General features: G+C 47.6%; 1 protein-coding gene across 1 annotated transcript in view; it reads left to right on the top strand.

The window, feature by feature from the left end:
• Positions 1 to 9,377: 9,377 nt before the first annotated feature.
• LOC102371157 (C-type lectin domain family 4 member D) overlaps positions 9,378 to 16,513 on the top strand; it is a 12,268-nt gene continuing 5,132 nt past the window's right edge. Inside the window, exons 1-2 of the mRNA XM_025214398.1 lie at positions 9,378 to 9,876; positions 13,777 to 13,893. Coding sequence (XP_025070183.1) covers positions 9,810 to 9,876; positions 13,777 to 13,893 — 184 coding nt within the window. The 5' untranslated portion in view covers positions 9,378 to 9,809. The remainder of the gene's footprint in view (positions 9,877 to 13,776; positions 13,894 to 16,513) is intronic.

Below are 16,513 nucleotides of genomic sequence, written 5' to 3'. Positions count from 1 at the left end.
TCTTTCCCTCGCCTGTGCCCTGCATTATGGCATTGGCAAGGGTATCTGGCCTTCTCATAATGTGTCCAAACCATTACAGCTTCCTTTGCACAACCTCCACCAACAGTTCATAGGTTCCAATTTCTTGACTGATTTGATGCTTGACAGGCAGGCTTGTTGGTCCAGTGCTCAGTGTATGAGACGCGCTGCTTTAGGAGACTGCTGCATATTTCAAATGCTTCAATTTTTTTTCTCTAACTTCTTATTAAGCATCCTTGTCTCGCAGCTATAACGCATTGTACAGATGACCACACCATGTAGCAGGTGTAACTTTACCTTTAGTGTAATATTGCTGCTTGTCCAGATTTTCTTTAGTTTTGTTAGTTGACTGGTGGCAATGGCTATTCTGGTCTTGACTTCTTTTTCAGATGTTAAGTCTGTTATGACGGTGGCTCCCAGATACTTAAAACTTGTTACTCTTGATAGCTTTTAATTTGCCAATCTTCACATCAACATTGCTGTTGGTGGTCTTGGAGGCTGTCATCACTTTACTTTTCTCAGCGCTTATTTCCATTCTGTAGCTTGTTGCAGTTTTGTCTAGCATTTCTGTAAGTTCCGGAAGCTCTTCAGATGTCCCTGCTATCAGATCCATGTCATCAGCAAAGCACAGGTTGTTGAGCTTCCGCCTTCCTACTGATACAGTCTCTGTGAAATTCTCTAAGGTGTCTGATTCAGTTGTTTGAGGAAAAAGTTGAAAAGCATGGTGAGAGCAGGCAACCTTGGTGCACGCCTACTGAGGTTGCAAACCATTCAACGATGTTGTCAATACAGCAATGCAAGTAGTGGAGTCCTGAAAGTTCTTCTATTAGTGTTATCAGGGATCTGCTGATGTTATGCTACTTCTTTGTGAGCCTAAGTGCTTTCTGCTACACCCTATCAAAAGTTTTCTTGAAGCCTATGAAGTTATGGTTCAGTTGTTTGGTGATCACAGTACTTTTCACACAGTTCTTGGATGCTGAAGATTTGCTCTGCAGTGCTTCTCCCTGCTCTGAATCCAGCTTGCTCAGCTAATAGCTATTGCTAATTCTTTACTGGTTGTGAGCAGGTTACCATTGGACTCCACCTATTTTACTTGCTGGGCCAGAGAGAAGCAGGAGCCATTTTGGCAACCATTAGAACAGTGTCTCCATGCTTCTAGTCCTCCATGCTGCTATTGCAGCAAAGAAAAATCAATGCCTTTACGTAAGATCACATGTTTGAAAGAGCCACTCGGATACCACGTGAAGAATTGCTGCAGTACAGGAGAAAACCCCCCACAAATTGCACACCGCTGGTTATGACATATCACCCTTCCCTCGAACCTGTATGGAAAATCCTTAAATAAGTGTAAGAGACCTTATTCTTAAAGAGACCTTCCCAGAACCATCCATCCTAGCCTTCAAACAAGCACCGAACCTCACTAATCTTGTCACCAGAAGCAAACTTCCTCAGGCCCAGAACACACCAACTGGATCCAAACCATGCCATGGCAAGAAATGCAAAACCTGCCAACACATCTCCACCAGTCCCACAATTACTACACCCCACAACAGAGCCATCAGTATTCCCGGCTCTTACAGCTGCACTTCCAGAAATGTAATGCATCTCATCCATTGCACCAAATGCCCTAATGGAAAATATGTAGGAGAGACCAAACAACAACTGCGCACCAGAATGAACGCACACCAGAAATCTATCAAAGACAAGAATACCCAATTACCGGTGGGGGCACATTTCTCACGTGGAAACCACTCTCTCTCCAATCTCTCAGTCCTGATGCTCAAAAGAAACTTACAAAACACTTCTCAGAGACGAGCCTACGAACTTCACTTCATCAACCTCCTGGATACTAAAAATTGTGGACTAAATATAGACATAGGATTTATGACACATTATAACCTGCCTGACATCTGACTCCCCAGGTACCGCTCCACTATCTAACTGCTACATTCATCCCCCTTCTCCCTGCCACCCAACCTGTCTCTCACCCACTGACTCCTCAATTTACATCTTCACTGACTGCCTATCTTACATGCATACCAGCCCAGCCTCTGGCTTCCTTACTTTTCATTCGATCCAGGAAGAGCGCATACCAACTGCAGGAACTTCCTCAGCCTGATGAAGGGTTTTTAAACCTGAAAGCTTGCTTAAATATTTTTTCTCCAACAATTTAATTGGTCTAATAAAAGATATCAGATTCACCCAAAGAACCTTGTCTGCCTATGCCTTTGCTTAAGAAACTTTTTCCAACTTTGGAAGGCTGATTTTTTTGTGGGGGAAAGATGTGATGTGGTATGTGGGTAAATACAGTACATACAACTCTTACATTTTTTTTTCCTACCTTAAATTAAAAAATCAGGCCTAGTGCAACCATGATGTATGGAAGGTACACTTCTTGTGGTATGTTGATGTGTATTGTCACAAACCTTTGAAATTAAAGTCCATTCAGGTTTGGAGTGACATTTTGGTCCTGGGGTTATTGTTTGTGTGTACTGTAACTCCAAAGTTTCTGAGTGTTTATCTCTGCGCAATACAGTGTATCAGATTTGATGTGGGAAGTTATTGTTCCAAGCAGAAAAGCTGTCTGCTAACAAGAAATTATATAGATTCACATACTCGTATAGTGACGTTGGCTTCCTGTGAGGGTGAGTATTTTATTTGACCATAGGCAGACAAGGTTCCTTGGGTGAATTTGATATCTTTTATTAGACCAACCCAAATGGTTGGAGAATAGTTATTAAGCAAGCTTTCGGGTTCAAAAACCCTTCGTCAGGCTCAGGAAGCTGCAGCAGTTGGTGTGTGCTCTTCCTGGATGGAATGAAAAGTAAAGAAGCCAGGGGCTGGGCTGGGGAGTCAGTTGCCAGGCAGATTGTAATGTATCAAAAATCCAATGTTTATGTTTAGTCCCTGATCTCTAGTATCCAGCAGGTTGATGAAATGGAGCTCATAGGCTCGTCTCTGGGATGTGTTGTGTAAATTTCCCTTGAGGATCAGGACTGAGAGATTGGAGAGAGAGTGGCCCTCCTGTGAGAAATGTGCCCCCACCGGTAATTGGGTGTTTCTGTCTTTGATGGATTTCCGGTGTGCATTCATTCTGGTGCGCAGTTGTTGTCTGGTCTCTCCTACATATCTTCCATCAGGGCATTTGGTGCATTGGATGAGGTATACTACATTCCTGGAGGTGCAGCTGTAAGATCCTGGGATGCTGATGGCTCTGTTGTGGGGTGTAGTAATAGTGGGGGTGGTGGAGATGTGGGGGCAGGTTTTGCATTTCTTGTCATGGCACGGTCTGGATCCTTTTGGTGTGTTCTGGGCTTGAGGAAGTTTGCTTCTGGTGATGAGGTTGGCGAGGTTCGGTGCTTGTCTGAAGGCTAGGATGGGTGGCTCTGGGAAGATCTTTTTAAGAATAGGGTCTTTTTCTAATATGGGTTGCAATTTTTTGAGGATTTTCCATACAGGTTCAAGGGAGGGGTGATAGGTCATAACCAGCGGTGTGCGATTTGTGGGTGTTTTTCTTCTGTACTGCAGCAGTTCTTCACGTGGTATCCAGGTGGCTCTTTCAAACGTGCGATCTACCTCTCTGGAGGAGTGTCCTTGCTGGGTGAAAGCCTTTTTAAGATTGGTGAGGTGGCAATCCCGGGTGTTCTCTTCAGTACAGATGCGGTGGTATCTGAGGGCTTGGCTGTATATCACTGCTTTTTTGGTGTGTTTCGGGTGATTGCTGATTTGACCATAGACATTCATGGTGACTGAAAGATACATAAGCAACAAAGTCCCTGCCTTGAAGGCTGAGGGTACAGTGTGGATTCAAGTGCACCTGCACAAGGAAGGTTGGCTTCATGGTGGGAGTATCAGCTGGAGAATCTAGCTTCTACTCTCTGCTCTGCCTCTGGCCCACTTGGTGACAGTGGGGGTGGAGACTCCCCTCTTTGTACCTCACTTTCCCAGTGTGTAAAAACAGGATGACACATGCAGGCCAGAGACCTGTTAAATAAGACTAAGTTAAATAAGGTTTGTCAGGCGCTGTAAGATCGTTGGAAGGGGAATGTTACTGGAAGGGATCCAAATACCATAACCTGCTCCAGTTGAACTAATGGCTTGTCCTGGGATGTGGATTTAGCCCAATTTAGGTCAGCACAGGGGTAGACAGCAGTAGACATGATGATTGTCTCTAAGCTATGGCAAGATCAGGGTGTTCCTGGCTTTGGGATATTTGACTTATCCATTAGTGAAGGGGAAGCTGTGAAGTTTGGACCCATGGTGTTCAACAAAAGTGGGTCAATGTGCCTCCAGTCTTGGACTCTGGATTTTGGGTGGAGACTTTATTAGTAGATTAATTAATATATTCTTCTCCTGTGGAAAATAGTCCCAAATTAATAGAAAAGAGTTAATGCTTAGGCCAAGGTTTAGAAACTCTCTCAGCCTATTCCTTTGTAGTTTCCTGAGTTATTTGGGGCTTTTTTTCTTTCATTCCCCCCATTCCTCCAAGCCCAGCTGTTATTTCAGCCATGATCTGTGGCCCTGTCTGTCTGTCTTGGAGGTTTTTAAAGGCTATCAGTCCGAGTGGTTGCTTAGTTTGCGCTTTCTCTCTCGTGCCTCCCAGCTGCCCTTCATATACCTAGTCAGCCAGTGTCTTTGTAACTCATAGCCCAACAGGCTTAGTGGCATACTGACTCTGCCAGAGGGTTTCCCAGCTCTGTCTCTCTCCAGGGAGCCGCCCACATGGGAGCGTACCAGGAAGGTAGAAGGGGTTTTCAGAGAGTGGAGAAGCTGGTGCTGGGAAGGTGTGGGACCCAGCAGACATGGGTCTGGTGGTGGGCTGGCTCCAGGGAGAAGCTGGTCCTTGAGAGCTCTCAGAGCTTTGTGTCACTGAAACAAAACTGGGGGGCTTAGTGGTCCCCCAACTTTGCTCTGCTCAATCCCCTCCTATATTCAATGTTTATGGCAGTGTGAGTGTGTTGGGGGGGCGGGGGGTCTTGTCTCTAATGTAGCTGATGGGACTGCTCTAATGCAGCACTGGGAGATGGTGGCACTTGTCTGTCCATGTAGCCCATCTCCTCATGCTGCAGTACAGAGCAAGGTACCTAGCCCTGGAGCTCCCCCTTCTCATCCAACTACTTTGACCTCCCAGGAACTCTCCTGAAGGAATTCCTTTGTCCCCTGACTCCCATCCCCTTCCCCAGTGTCAGGCCTTCTCCCAAGGGGGTGCACTAACTATTTGTTCCTGGAGTTAAGGGGCCAGGCCATCCCTCCTCCCTAGGCCTCAGAAGACCTTTCCCTAGGCCATGCAGGATTTCGCTCTCTCACTTGGGCATCAGGGGTCCCTTGCTCCTCTGATTACTCTGGATGGCAGAGCAAAGTGCTTCCAGCATCAGGAAGGAAAGGCAGAGAGGATGATGAAGGTGGAATACTTTTGGCAAAGGGGAGGTGGCAGGCTGGATGCTTTAAACATGAGTGCTTTCCCTGCGTGTGAGGCTAGGATAAGGGGGCAGCCCCCATCCTAGTGGTGATGCCATGTTTGTGCTGACAGGGAATAGTGCTGCTGTGGTGCACTATACCCCTTGCTGGTGATGGAGTTGGCAGGGGGATGTGGACTGATGCTTGAGACAAGGAGGTACTTCCATGAAAGGGGTCCTATTTGGATAAGAGGAAGGAGATGTTGTGGGAAGGTTTCATGTTGTCAGGTCCCCAGAAAAGGAACTGAACAGATCCACTGAGCTAAATATAGTTGTTAAATGCTGACATGGCAGAGAGTGGCTTATAGCTGTACTGTTTGTACCTAATGACTGTAAGCTTCATAGAAGGAAGAAGTCTGAGTAGGGAAATCCAGTTGGTTTTTCATCTTTTCTGTCACTCTTCTTGCTCCCTGGTATACTTGTTCCACCTCCAGCTATGCTCAAGATCTCTTGCTTTGACTAGGTATGCAACCCCAGGCAATCCTGGTGGTAAAGCATTTCCCCACATGGACCTATGGTATGATGATGTAAGTTCAAGCCCTGCTCTGGACCTGCACACAAGAATATTGCTATTCAACCCATTGGTAAATTGGGACCTGGTCCCTCTTGAGCTGGAGAGACGCAGGCAGCTGGACATCACACCGATCACATCACTCCCTTGTGTGCTGCTGGATACAACAATTGTCCTGCCTCAGTGAAACCAAACCAACACACCGTGTAAGTGCAGAACCAGGCGCTGACTCTCAAAAATGACCTGGTGAAAAAGAAATCTGTGGGGCCCCACTGTCTCTGGGATTCATACATCTTCATTGTCTCTTAACCACTCCAAGTCAGAGGAGAAGGCATTTTTATTTCTAATTCCTGGTCCTACAAACACCCCTGGTATCTGAGAATCAAGTTGAGCACTTCCTCACTCACTGCCACTACTAACCAGGTACTACAGGGGAAGTTTTACCCTCAGAAACATCTGTGCAAGAGCTATGGTGCCTATCTTATGGATGGGTGGTTCAGGACAGAATAACACAGCAAGCAACTACCCTGCTGGTAACATACAGGCAGAAAGAAAGTCTGGCTCTGAGCTGTGCTAGCCTACAGGGTAAGCAGGAATAGAAACCAGAAACTGTGCTTCTCGTATCTTGATTCTGAACTGACAGTGGGTACCTGCCTGTGGGGCATGGAGACCATTTTGAAAACCACATCCCCTTCCTAATTAAGCTTCCCATTTTCATGCTCACATTGAATGAAGAGAGCGGAAAGGGCCCAAGATGCTTCTTATCTGGTGGTTCTCAGACTTTTTACTCAAGTTGCCCCTCAGGGAATACCAGCTCTTTGCTTTCATTTATTTTTATGTAGTTAAACAACTCTTCTGTTGCAAAGAACTCAGACTGCAACAGGTCCGAATGTTCTTGATGCTATGGATTTCTACTGGGAATCTCTAGGTTTATCTTGTGAATCACGTGAAGGTGTTTGCACCCTGCAGTGCACTTAAAAGGATCTCAAGGCACCCAAGGATGCCACAGAAGCCTGGTTGAGAATCACTGTTCTAATCCCTCTGGAGTCAGAAGTCTTGTCAGGAGACCAACCCCTATTTGGGCCTCTCAGTCCAATGTGAGCCCCTCAGTCCAATGTGCCTTGGCTCTTCTGCAAACCTGATGCTCAGTTTCTACTCAGAGAGCATAACTGGGTTTGGATTGTCAGCTGCGGTCCTGCCTGTGAGTCCTGGTCCTGATGTAGAGCAGTGTAAGAGGAGAAGTTGTTCCTCCCAGGCCGGTGGTCCCTGCTAGATCATTTTTCTGACCCACAACTGTGGTTCCATTTGTGGAACAAGACTGACTCACTGTGATGCAGAAAAGAGGAACCCATATAAGCAAATAATGTTTCCGGAGAAAAAAGCCCCAAAGTGAATATGGAGACAAACAGGGTTTCCCCTTGGCTGAGGGAGAGGGGATTGCTGCAAAAGGGGTTCAGATATACATCCCATCCATTCTGCTTGAAGTCTCCCACCTATTCCCACTCTATAATCTGTGGCCAAGGGGCTGACTGCTCACCCATAATTCCTCCTCCCCACGTCCCACCCTTGACAGGTGCTTCTCTCCTAGGCCCCAAATAGTCCCCTCATTTCCCAACTTTGTATGTTTCCTGAGATCATTTTACTGCCATTTCACTAATATCCCCAACCTGCCCCGGGGTGCCACTGGACCTCTCCCCAAATTGATATTCCAGTCTGCCCTTGATCAGCCTACCTAACCCAAACCCACCCAGCTCTTCCCTGCTAGAACCATATTCTCAACTGGACACAAGCCTTTCTTCCTCACTCCGTGTATTCAGTGACTCAATGCTTCTCTCTTCCTTCCTGCTAACTCAGGACAGATCTCCCCACCCTGGTTACCTGCCAAAAATCTCCCCTACTTAGAGGCATCCTGATTATTTTTTAATTATGAGAATTAAGGTATCACCTGAAAGCTCCAGTCAGAATTTGTGCCTGCTTTATAATGGGCACTGAACAGAGGGTAACATAGGAAACTTTTAGCAGAGAAAAGGAAAAGGGCAAAAAACCCCAGCATGGTTGGAGGGGAGAGGAAAACAGAAAGACCCTGAAGTCTGAAGAGCTGGAGCTTGTTACAAGGCTCCCTGAAATTAATGCTGGTCTTGATTTCAAAAGACTTTATATCAGGCCTCTGGCATGGAGGCCTTTGGGCATGTGAAGCTCTTCCTGGGTAGGAATCTTTGCCTAGCATGGTTCTTGTCCTGCTTTTCTTTCCTCCTCCTCCTTTTTCAGTCTGTCTCTCTGTCTTACTCCTGCAATCTGCTATGGTCCCAGTGCCTCAACTGAGCAGGACTGGGCCCCAGGGGCAGCTGTGATGCCCTCTGGTGCCCACCCAACTCCTGGGTCAAAACTTCCCTGAATGCTGTGACTCCCCACTAGCTCCTTGCTTGCAGCTTTTTTGGGACAGCTTCAGTGCCAATCAGTCCCTTTTCTGGAGCCACCCTGCTTAGGGCCAGGCACTGATCTTGGGCACTGGCCTTGTGTGCCTTAAGAGGCCCAGCCCTTCCAGTCAGGTGGCTTTTCAGATGCCCACAGGGGTTTCCATTTAGGCAGTGCTGCAGCACAGAGGGTGTGTGTGGGGCACTGCTCCGCATGCCAAAGCAGAGGGGTGCCAACAGGCACTGCCCAACTGGGGTGGGGCGCAGGATGAAGCCACGAGCGGTTCAAGGGGGAAGGGCAGCTCCTGCCACTGCGTGCACTCCCAGGCAAGCATGGGGGATTATGCCCCCCAGATCTATGCATGGGGCAAGGGCAGGCTGCCGCTGCGGGCTTTGCCTCAGGTGCCAAACTACCTTGCCACGGTACTGCATTTAGATTAGATGTCCAACCTGCCTTCCTCTGTTGGATCTTGATTCGTCTGCTTTCAGTTATTATTTCTGTACTGCCTGGAGGTCTGCTCCTGGACTGCTTATTGTGGTGCAGCTAGCTCCTGGGGTAGTCCTGGTTGTTACTGGCCTGCTAGCTTTCCAGAAGCCAGCCCTTGCTTAGGTGCTAGTCCCACCTAGCAGGCTTAGCTTGCTTCGGTATCCTCTGACTCCCTGTTGCACTCAACGACAGAAGGACAGTCACCCATTGTTTACAATGCCTGTCCCTTGAGGGTAGGAGCAGAACAATGTTCCATTACAAGAGTAGACATGGACATGTCACATCCAACATTTTTCAGCAGAAGGGACAAACCAGGGCTGCTCTTAGCTCGTGTTCAGCAGCCAGGGAGGTTAAGCAATGTTCTGTGCTGGGTCACTTGCATCTTTTTCTGGCATGAGTCATTCACAAAGGGTAATTTTGCAAGTGCAGATGAAGCAGTGGAGTCAACCACAGACTGCTAGAGTCAGAAAGAAAGACTCAGAGAAAAGAAGAGGGGAGCAAGGAAACTAAAAAGCAGAAAAGGCATACAGAGATGGAAAGAGAGAGAGAGAAACAGGGCTAGAACAACAAAGGAAGGAAAATATTGTCCTAGTGGGGAGGGGACTGCCTTGTCATTGCAAAGGGAAGATTGCAACTTCCTTCTTAACTATTTAATTCCTCTTCCTTTTTTTTTTTTTTTAACTCTTGGATTTGCAGAAAGCTCTATCTGGTTTCCTGGGTTCAGAAGCACCAGAGCTGGCCAGGGCATTTTTGGCATCTGAGTACTTGTCAGGTAGTCTCAAGGCTTCCAACTCCTCCGTTGGCCACGAGAGTGTCCCACAGTAGTGAGAGTCACTCCAAGCTCCACCAAACAGAAAGGCCAGCTCTGAATGTGACAGGACTATAAGGAAAGAAAACCCCAAGGGTCACTGACCAGTCTCTGGATGGCATCAGAGATAACCTACGCCGAGGTGAAGTTCAAGGACACGCTGCTCCCTGTAGAGGCCAAAGGTAAATTCATGGCTGTTCAGGGGGATGGGGCTGAGGGTTTGTGTAGTGGTTTATGGAGTCTTCTAATTCTATGGGGCTGTTTCCAGTCCAGCCTCAGGTCGTTGGAGACTCAGTGAATGGACTGTGGGGCCTGACACCTCAAGGCAGCAGTTCTTTCCTGGTGCTAAGAAAATGCTGATAAAGGCAAACTTTTCTCCAACACCTGAGAAGCAAATCTGGGGGATTTTTATGGTGGAAGGGAGTAAGAAGAAAATTATGGCTCTGAAAGATTGATACAGAGGAGGCCACCTCTAGGTAATACACATAAGGTTACGTGGTAAACAAGGTGAAAAAGGGTAGATGGAGGAATTAGAGCAATACCTGTGACTAGCCAACGAAGAGAACTAAGATATTACTGGTGTCTGTTCCTTTCACAATGTTGATGGCAGAGCTGCAGGGACCCTTCATAGGCAGCATCAACATTGCCTAACAGTGCTAGGTCAGAGGCAGTAGAGGCAGCATCTCTACAGAGGCTGGGCAGCTTCATCAGCATCTCTGGTTGCTGGGTAAGAGGAGTGCTAACCAAGATCTGGTTTTATCATGGTGTCTTGTCCTCTGGACCCTCAACACAGCACTGGCTGTAGAGGGGTGGAGATGATGTTGGGTTGGTGAGGGAATGCATTGGGAGAAGAAGGGACCAAAGTCTACCAAGGAGAGAGGGGCTTGAACAGAACACCCTGAGATTTGGAAGGGAAGAAGTAGTTGTGATTTGGAACATGACCCAATTTTGTGCTCCTTTTTTTCTCCTGCAGAAGAATGAACATTTAGGAGCCAAATTATTTCTGCCAACCAAAATAACATGCATACAGATGTCAATTTATAGAGCACTTAGTCAACAGGAGACATATTCCCTGCTCTAAGCATGTTACAGGTTAACAGGCAAGCTCCTTGTCCTGAGCATGGCTCAATCTGTATTAAATGGGTCAACAATGGCATGGCAAAAAACAGCAATTCAGCAATGGGCACATGTGCAGATAGTGATTCCTCTGCCTGGTGACCTTAGACCCCAAGAGGCAAGACCTTGTAGACACTACAGCTCCAGGGACCAGAAGGGCCATGAATATATATTTTGTGCTGTCAAAGGTGTTTGTAAACTGACTCCGCAGCTCCAGCTTTAGATTACAAACTGTCCCAGCCCTCCAGGGAGCTGCTTAGGGTCTGGCCTCCCCTCCAGAGAATGAGTAATGCAAGCCTGAAGGGTATGACTGGCTCAGAGACCATGGCTGCCCTGAGGATGGGATGAGCTTTCTCAGGTGATCTGGCTGTCCTCATCCATCAAGATGAGCCAGTGACAGCTTAATATCTCCCCATATCTTGTTCCAAAGAGGTCTGATGAGTTTGCATGTGCTCACGTGGATGGTGCCACATGTGCCCTGTGGGGTTCCTGTGCTTGCTCATACCCAGCTGTTGGTGATGTGGCACATGCATTTGTAACCCGGGTGGTACTCCAAAAGGTACCCCCTCTCCAATTGAAGGGATTAAAGCAGGTGCACAAGCGCTGTGGGAGGTGTAGGGACTCTCTTCCCCCGATAGAGCAGAGCCAGACCACCACTGGGGACTTAACCATATACCTTTTAATGAGGGAACAATACTGGGAACATAACAGGCATAATCAGGGGGTATAGTGGACACTACAATGCCTTAAGGGGCAGGATTCAACAAAGGTTAGACGCTTACAATCATTGACAAAAGACAGGGTTAACAAAATATAAAATACAAACAGCAGAGCAAACAATACTGGTTGGGGAAATATAAAAAGGCACAAAATGCAAAATGTCAAAGGACAAAGAATATAGGGCCTAGGTAACCAGAGGGGAAGAAAACGAGAAAACACAATGGCCCCTTTCCACAGCAAGAGGAAATTTTCCTTGTTAGCTCACTCACCCCAAGTCACCAAAGCTAGGACTTAAACTTGGATCTCCCATGTGGTAGGCAAGAATAGTGCCACATGGCCACCAGTACTGGTACTGCTCTGAGCTGCTAGGGGTCTTGACCCTCCTGGATCCCCGGCCTCATGTTGAGCTACTTGGTCTCTGATTGGAGGAGCCAGAAGCCGAGCTGGGAATCTCTCAGGTCACTGCTCAGATCCTTGCTGAAGCAGGAAGCCTCTCCTGCCGGCCACACGCCGTGCTGCTGAGGATCCAACTGCTGCCTGCAGGTCCTGCTCCTTCAAGTTCTTCTGGGGCAATTGCTCCCTCCCCGCTGGCCCAGCTCTTGCCAGTTCCTTCCTCATGGTCTCTCGCTGGTCTCTCCCTGAGTCAGATGTGCTGCCCCTTTTATTCCCCTCCAGGTGACCCAAGGGCCAATCAGGGGACACGAGGGGTGAATCTCTGGGGCCTGATTCGTGGGGAAAGGGAATCCCAAGTCCTCCAGTCATCTTTTGCCCTTTCAAAACCCCTGGGCTAGGTCACTGCCAGCTAGCCCGTCACACATTGCATGGGCTCATGCCAGAGCCACTGCTTTCACAGGGGTCTAGGGCCCAGGGGTTGAGTGCTGGGCTCCAGAGCTGCACAAAACCAGTGGCTCCAGCAGGACCCAGCTCCAAACAGCTGTTAAGCTTAGATAGATCCTTGAATAGACAGAGCTCTGCATTGGACATACTGAGCACAGCTGGAGAGGGTGTGGCTGCACCCACTTAACCCTCTCCTGGGTCCACCCATGCATGTGACATTTACTGTTGTGGCAATCATGAGGAATTGCTTGGGCCACGTTGGCCCCGGTAGTGGTGAACAAAGGTGACCACAGACTGCCCACAGTCTTGTCCCTTACCTTGAGTTCCCTGATTATCTTATATGGGCAAATCTATTACCTCTTCTGGTTACGTACATGGAATAAGGAGATGTCTGAGTGCTCTTAAGGCAATCTTATTCATTTAACAGGTGACTTACATATCCAGGAAGGGGTATAGAATTAATTTATCCTACACAATAATAAGATAACTCAGAGTAGGTCAAAAGTTGCACTTTGGTCATCAGTTAAGTAAAATAGGATTCTGCTTGGTGAAGCTATGTAGTAAAAGAGAGAGAAAGAGACTGAGAAAAACAGAGACGGGAACGATCCTTGAGCAAGCACTATTTTGTCATTGGAATGGGCCAGGAAGGACTGGAATTGGTTTTTTAAATCCTCCCTGGGGAGGGGCCCCTTGCCCTGCCTTCCAGGATTCAGACATAGGCATGACCATATGCTTCCAGGAACTGGAAACTTTGGCTCACGGCTGGTTAGCAGGAAAATGTATGGCTATGTGGGAAATGAAACCAGTTGCTTTCTTTGAATGTTAGGGGGGAGGCTGCCCAAACCAGTTTTCCATAACAACAGTGTTTCAGTGGAAAATGTCTATCCAGTCCTGATAGCTGTCAGCACACTCACTGTGTGCTCTAGGAGTAACACGTGTTCTCAGCAGAGCACACTCCTGGGCCCCTGACTGTGCATAGCCCCACCTGTCTCCTGGCAGCTGTTTCTGCTGCTGGGGGAATCAAGGATTTTACACAAGGAAAACACCAATTTTTCTCTGGATTTGGACTAGCACAATAATGGCAGCCCTCCTTGTTCCCTCCATCCTGCAGCAGTGAAGGCTTGTTTCCTGTCCCCTCCCTGACACTCCATGCTCTTATGTCCACCTCCATACTCCTTGCTGCCACCTGAAAAAGCCACTCTTCCAAGGGGATGGTCACCTCTCCTTCCCTCTCAGAGTGTGTCCCGCTCCCTTCCCTCCTCCTACAGCTCCTTGGTTATGCTGCAGTGTCGCTCCCCATAGACACCAGACAGGCCCCAGCTCCCCATTGGAGGTTGCTTCCCTCTAGTTGACAGGGCTGATCTGAGCAAAACTGACTGGTGTTGTTTTGGGGGTTTCTTCAAAATTAGCACCTCCAGAGAAGAGCACACCTCAGCGTGAACCCTGCAAACCCAAACTATGGGTCCCATGGTTGGTCTCAGCTCTTTTGCTGTTGCTGTGTGTTGCGCTCATCATCACTCTTATTGGTAAGTGCACATGGACTGATGGATTATCTAGAGAGAAAAGGTAAGTGTTTGGGGAGAGCTCTTGAGGGAAGAAAGCAGAGAGTAAATGAATAAATTGGAGCCAAGAGTATAATAGCCTGCTGGATAATTTGGGAATGTTCCTGATAGGGAGTGGGCCTGGGGGTCTGTCAGACTGGGAAAAAACTCATCCTGAGAACAAGTGGGCATCCAAATATTTGGGCCTGGGGAAAAAGCTTGAGGACTAGTATACAGGGCCCAATCTCTCTTTCCTGACAAAGGGTAGAAGAAGGAAGAAATGGGCCAGATTAGACCTTGGCAGCAGGCAAGCTGGTGTCATGGGAAGAGCACATCTGGGATATCAGAGTAGGCTTGGGCAGTGGAAGGAGCTGCATGGTGTGTAGGGGATCGACCTAGAGGACTGTGGCTGCAAAGGAGTGTAATGGTTTATAGAGATCTAGATACAATAGATAGAGCAATATCAGGGAACCAGGTTAGGGGCTGTGGATGGCTCTGAGGTGGGGTTCAGGGTCTTTCATCCTTTGGATACTGGTTCCGTTTGGCACTGGCTCATGGAGCCAGGGCAGCTCAGGGGAAGTGGAGTACAGAGCCATTTGCCTCTGATGTTTTAGAGGCAAATGGCTCTGTACTCCACTTCCCCTGAGCTGCCCTGGCTCCATGAGCCAGTGCTAAACTGGAACCAGTATCCAATTTCTCATAGCATCTTCCCTAAGAGCCAAAGTTCTCTGCACCTGTCCAAGGCACATGTCCTCCCTGGTAGAAGCATAACTGGTAAGGTTTGTGTCCTGGGCAGCTGCTGCAGGGACAGGTGTTGGCACATCCAGCAGCCAAGAGGTTAATGCAGCAGCTACGGGTGCATTGACTGGCTCAACCTATACTGCATCTGCATTGTGGCTCACCCCCATCACCCTAGCCATCACCACAGCCAGTGGCTGCAGTAGGGGGCTGCATTGACCCCCTGGCTTCTGGCTATGCCCATCCCTTACTGGAAACTGGGGCTGATAAGGGGATTAGGGACAGAGTGCTGCTGATTATAGGCACTAGTAACAAGGGGCAATCCTAGATTTGGCAGCACAACAAAGCAATTCCCTTTTGAGTCCATTCTAGCACTGCCTTTAGGTCAGCTTGTGCCCTGGTTGCCCACACTTAGTTTGCTCTTGCTCCCTGGGGGCCAACTATTCAGTCCTGCAGGGTTCTGGACTAAGTATTAGTATAGAATGCTGATGAGTACTGTTGTACACTGTTTCACAAGTGTTTTTTTTTCCCCCTCTTCTCATCCAAGCTGCATTCAGCAGTTGGAGACATGTTTTTTGTTGATTCTGAAGCTAAGAGGGACATTTAGACAAGTGTGTCTCAGCCCATGGGTCATGACCCAAAAGTGGGTTGCAAGAATTTATGAAAGGGTCGCGAACAAACTTTAAAAATGGATTCTCCTTTAAAAGAGAAAAATGTGGGAAAATGTGGCTTTTCCTTTGTAGGCTGTCAGAGTTTGAGCTTGCAAGGAGCTGCCTAGAGCCCCCTATGCCGTACATCTTCTGCTGCCCCCACCCTCACATACTGGGTGGGGTTGGAGCATGGGGGTGAGAGCACTGGGTCAGGACTGAGGGGCACTGGGTTGGGACTGACCACTGATGTTTACAAATGGGTCCTGGTACAAAAAAGTTTGAGGACCACTGCTTTAGACTATGTTATCTGACAGAAGGCCATGGAGTCTTGCTCAGTTGCTCCTGTAGTGAGCCTAATATAACATAGGCGATTGAGTCACATCTTCCAGAAAAGCTTCCAGGCTTGATTTGAAGACTTTGGGCAAAAGCAGAAGTGACAGTTTTTGAGCGATGAGGCCCCTGAAAGCACTTTGTAGCCATGACTTAACACACGTGCACAGCTGAAGAGTATTTTAAAAATGTCTGATTGTGTGAAAAATTAACCCTGGTTAGATCAGGTATTACATAAAGGTGTCAAAAGCAGACTACTTTAGGGAACTTGGGTTCCCTTCAGGGTTAATTATTCACTTGTGGGTAGGGGCTGTGCTGATGCCCAGCTTTACCCCCTGGGCTGTCAGGAGGAAGAAGAGGGAGCTGCTGTCTGCTGAATGGCCAGAGCTGTGAGGGAAGGGGGTGGAATGGAGCCCCCTTGCCTCGTGGCCCCCACAGTCAGTGGTCCAGCAATATACTCAGCTAACTCTTTTTTAAGACTTTGGGTACAAGTTATCTGAGGCTGTCAATTTAAGCTAGACTGGATAAGCTCATATAGTTGTGTAAAATGAATGCATCACCCTGCTTGTTTCCAAATACAGAACAGAAATATTGATTGAATACTTCTGCCTTTAGTATTTTCTTATTGACAATTTTCTGCCTACATCTACACCTATTTATGGGATTTATTGGTATGTCTTTTGTTCCTGAGATGCTTAAAAAAAATTCTTTGGTATTGTCCTGAGCCCTGTCCACTATGGATTTTTGTCCTGTTGTCTTCCTTTGTCCTTCCCTGGTAAGTTTTTCAAATTGTTGTTCTTTTGATTACAATTTTTAATATTGATTACTATCTGTTTCCCCGTTTTTTTTTTCTTTTTGCTGTACCAATACTTTTAAAATCTAATTCC

Source organism: Alligator sinensis, unplaced genomic scaffold (assembly GCF_000455745.1).
Source record: "Alligator sinensis unplaced genomic scaffold, ASM45574v1 scaffold1129_1, whole genome shotgun sequence".
Classification (NCBI taxonomy): Eukaryota; Metazoa; Chordata; order Crocodylia; family Alligatoridae; genus Alligator; species Alligator sinensis.
This window is presented reverse-complemented; position numbering and strand designations above follow the sequence as displayed.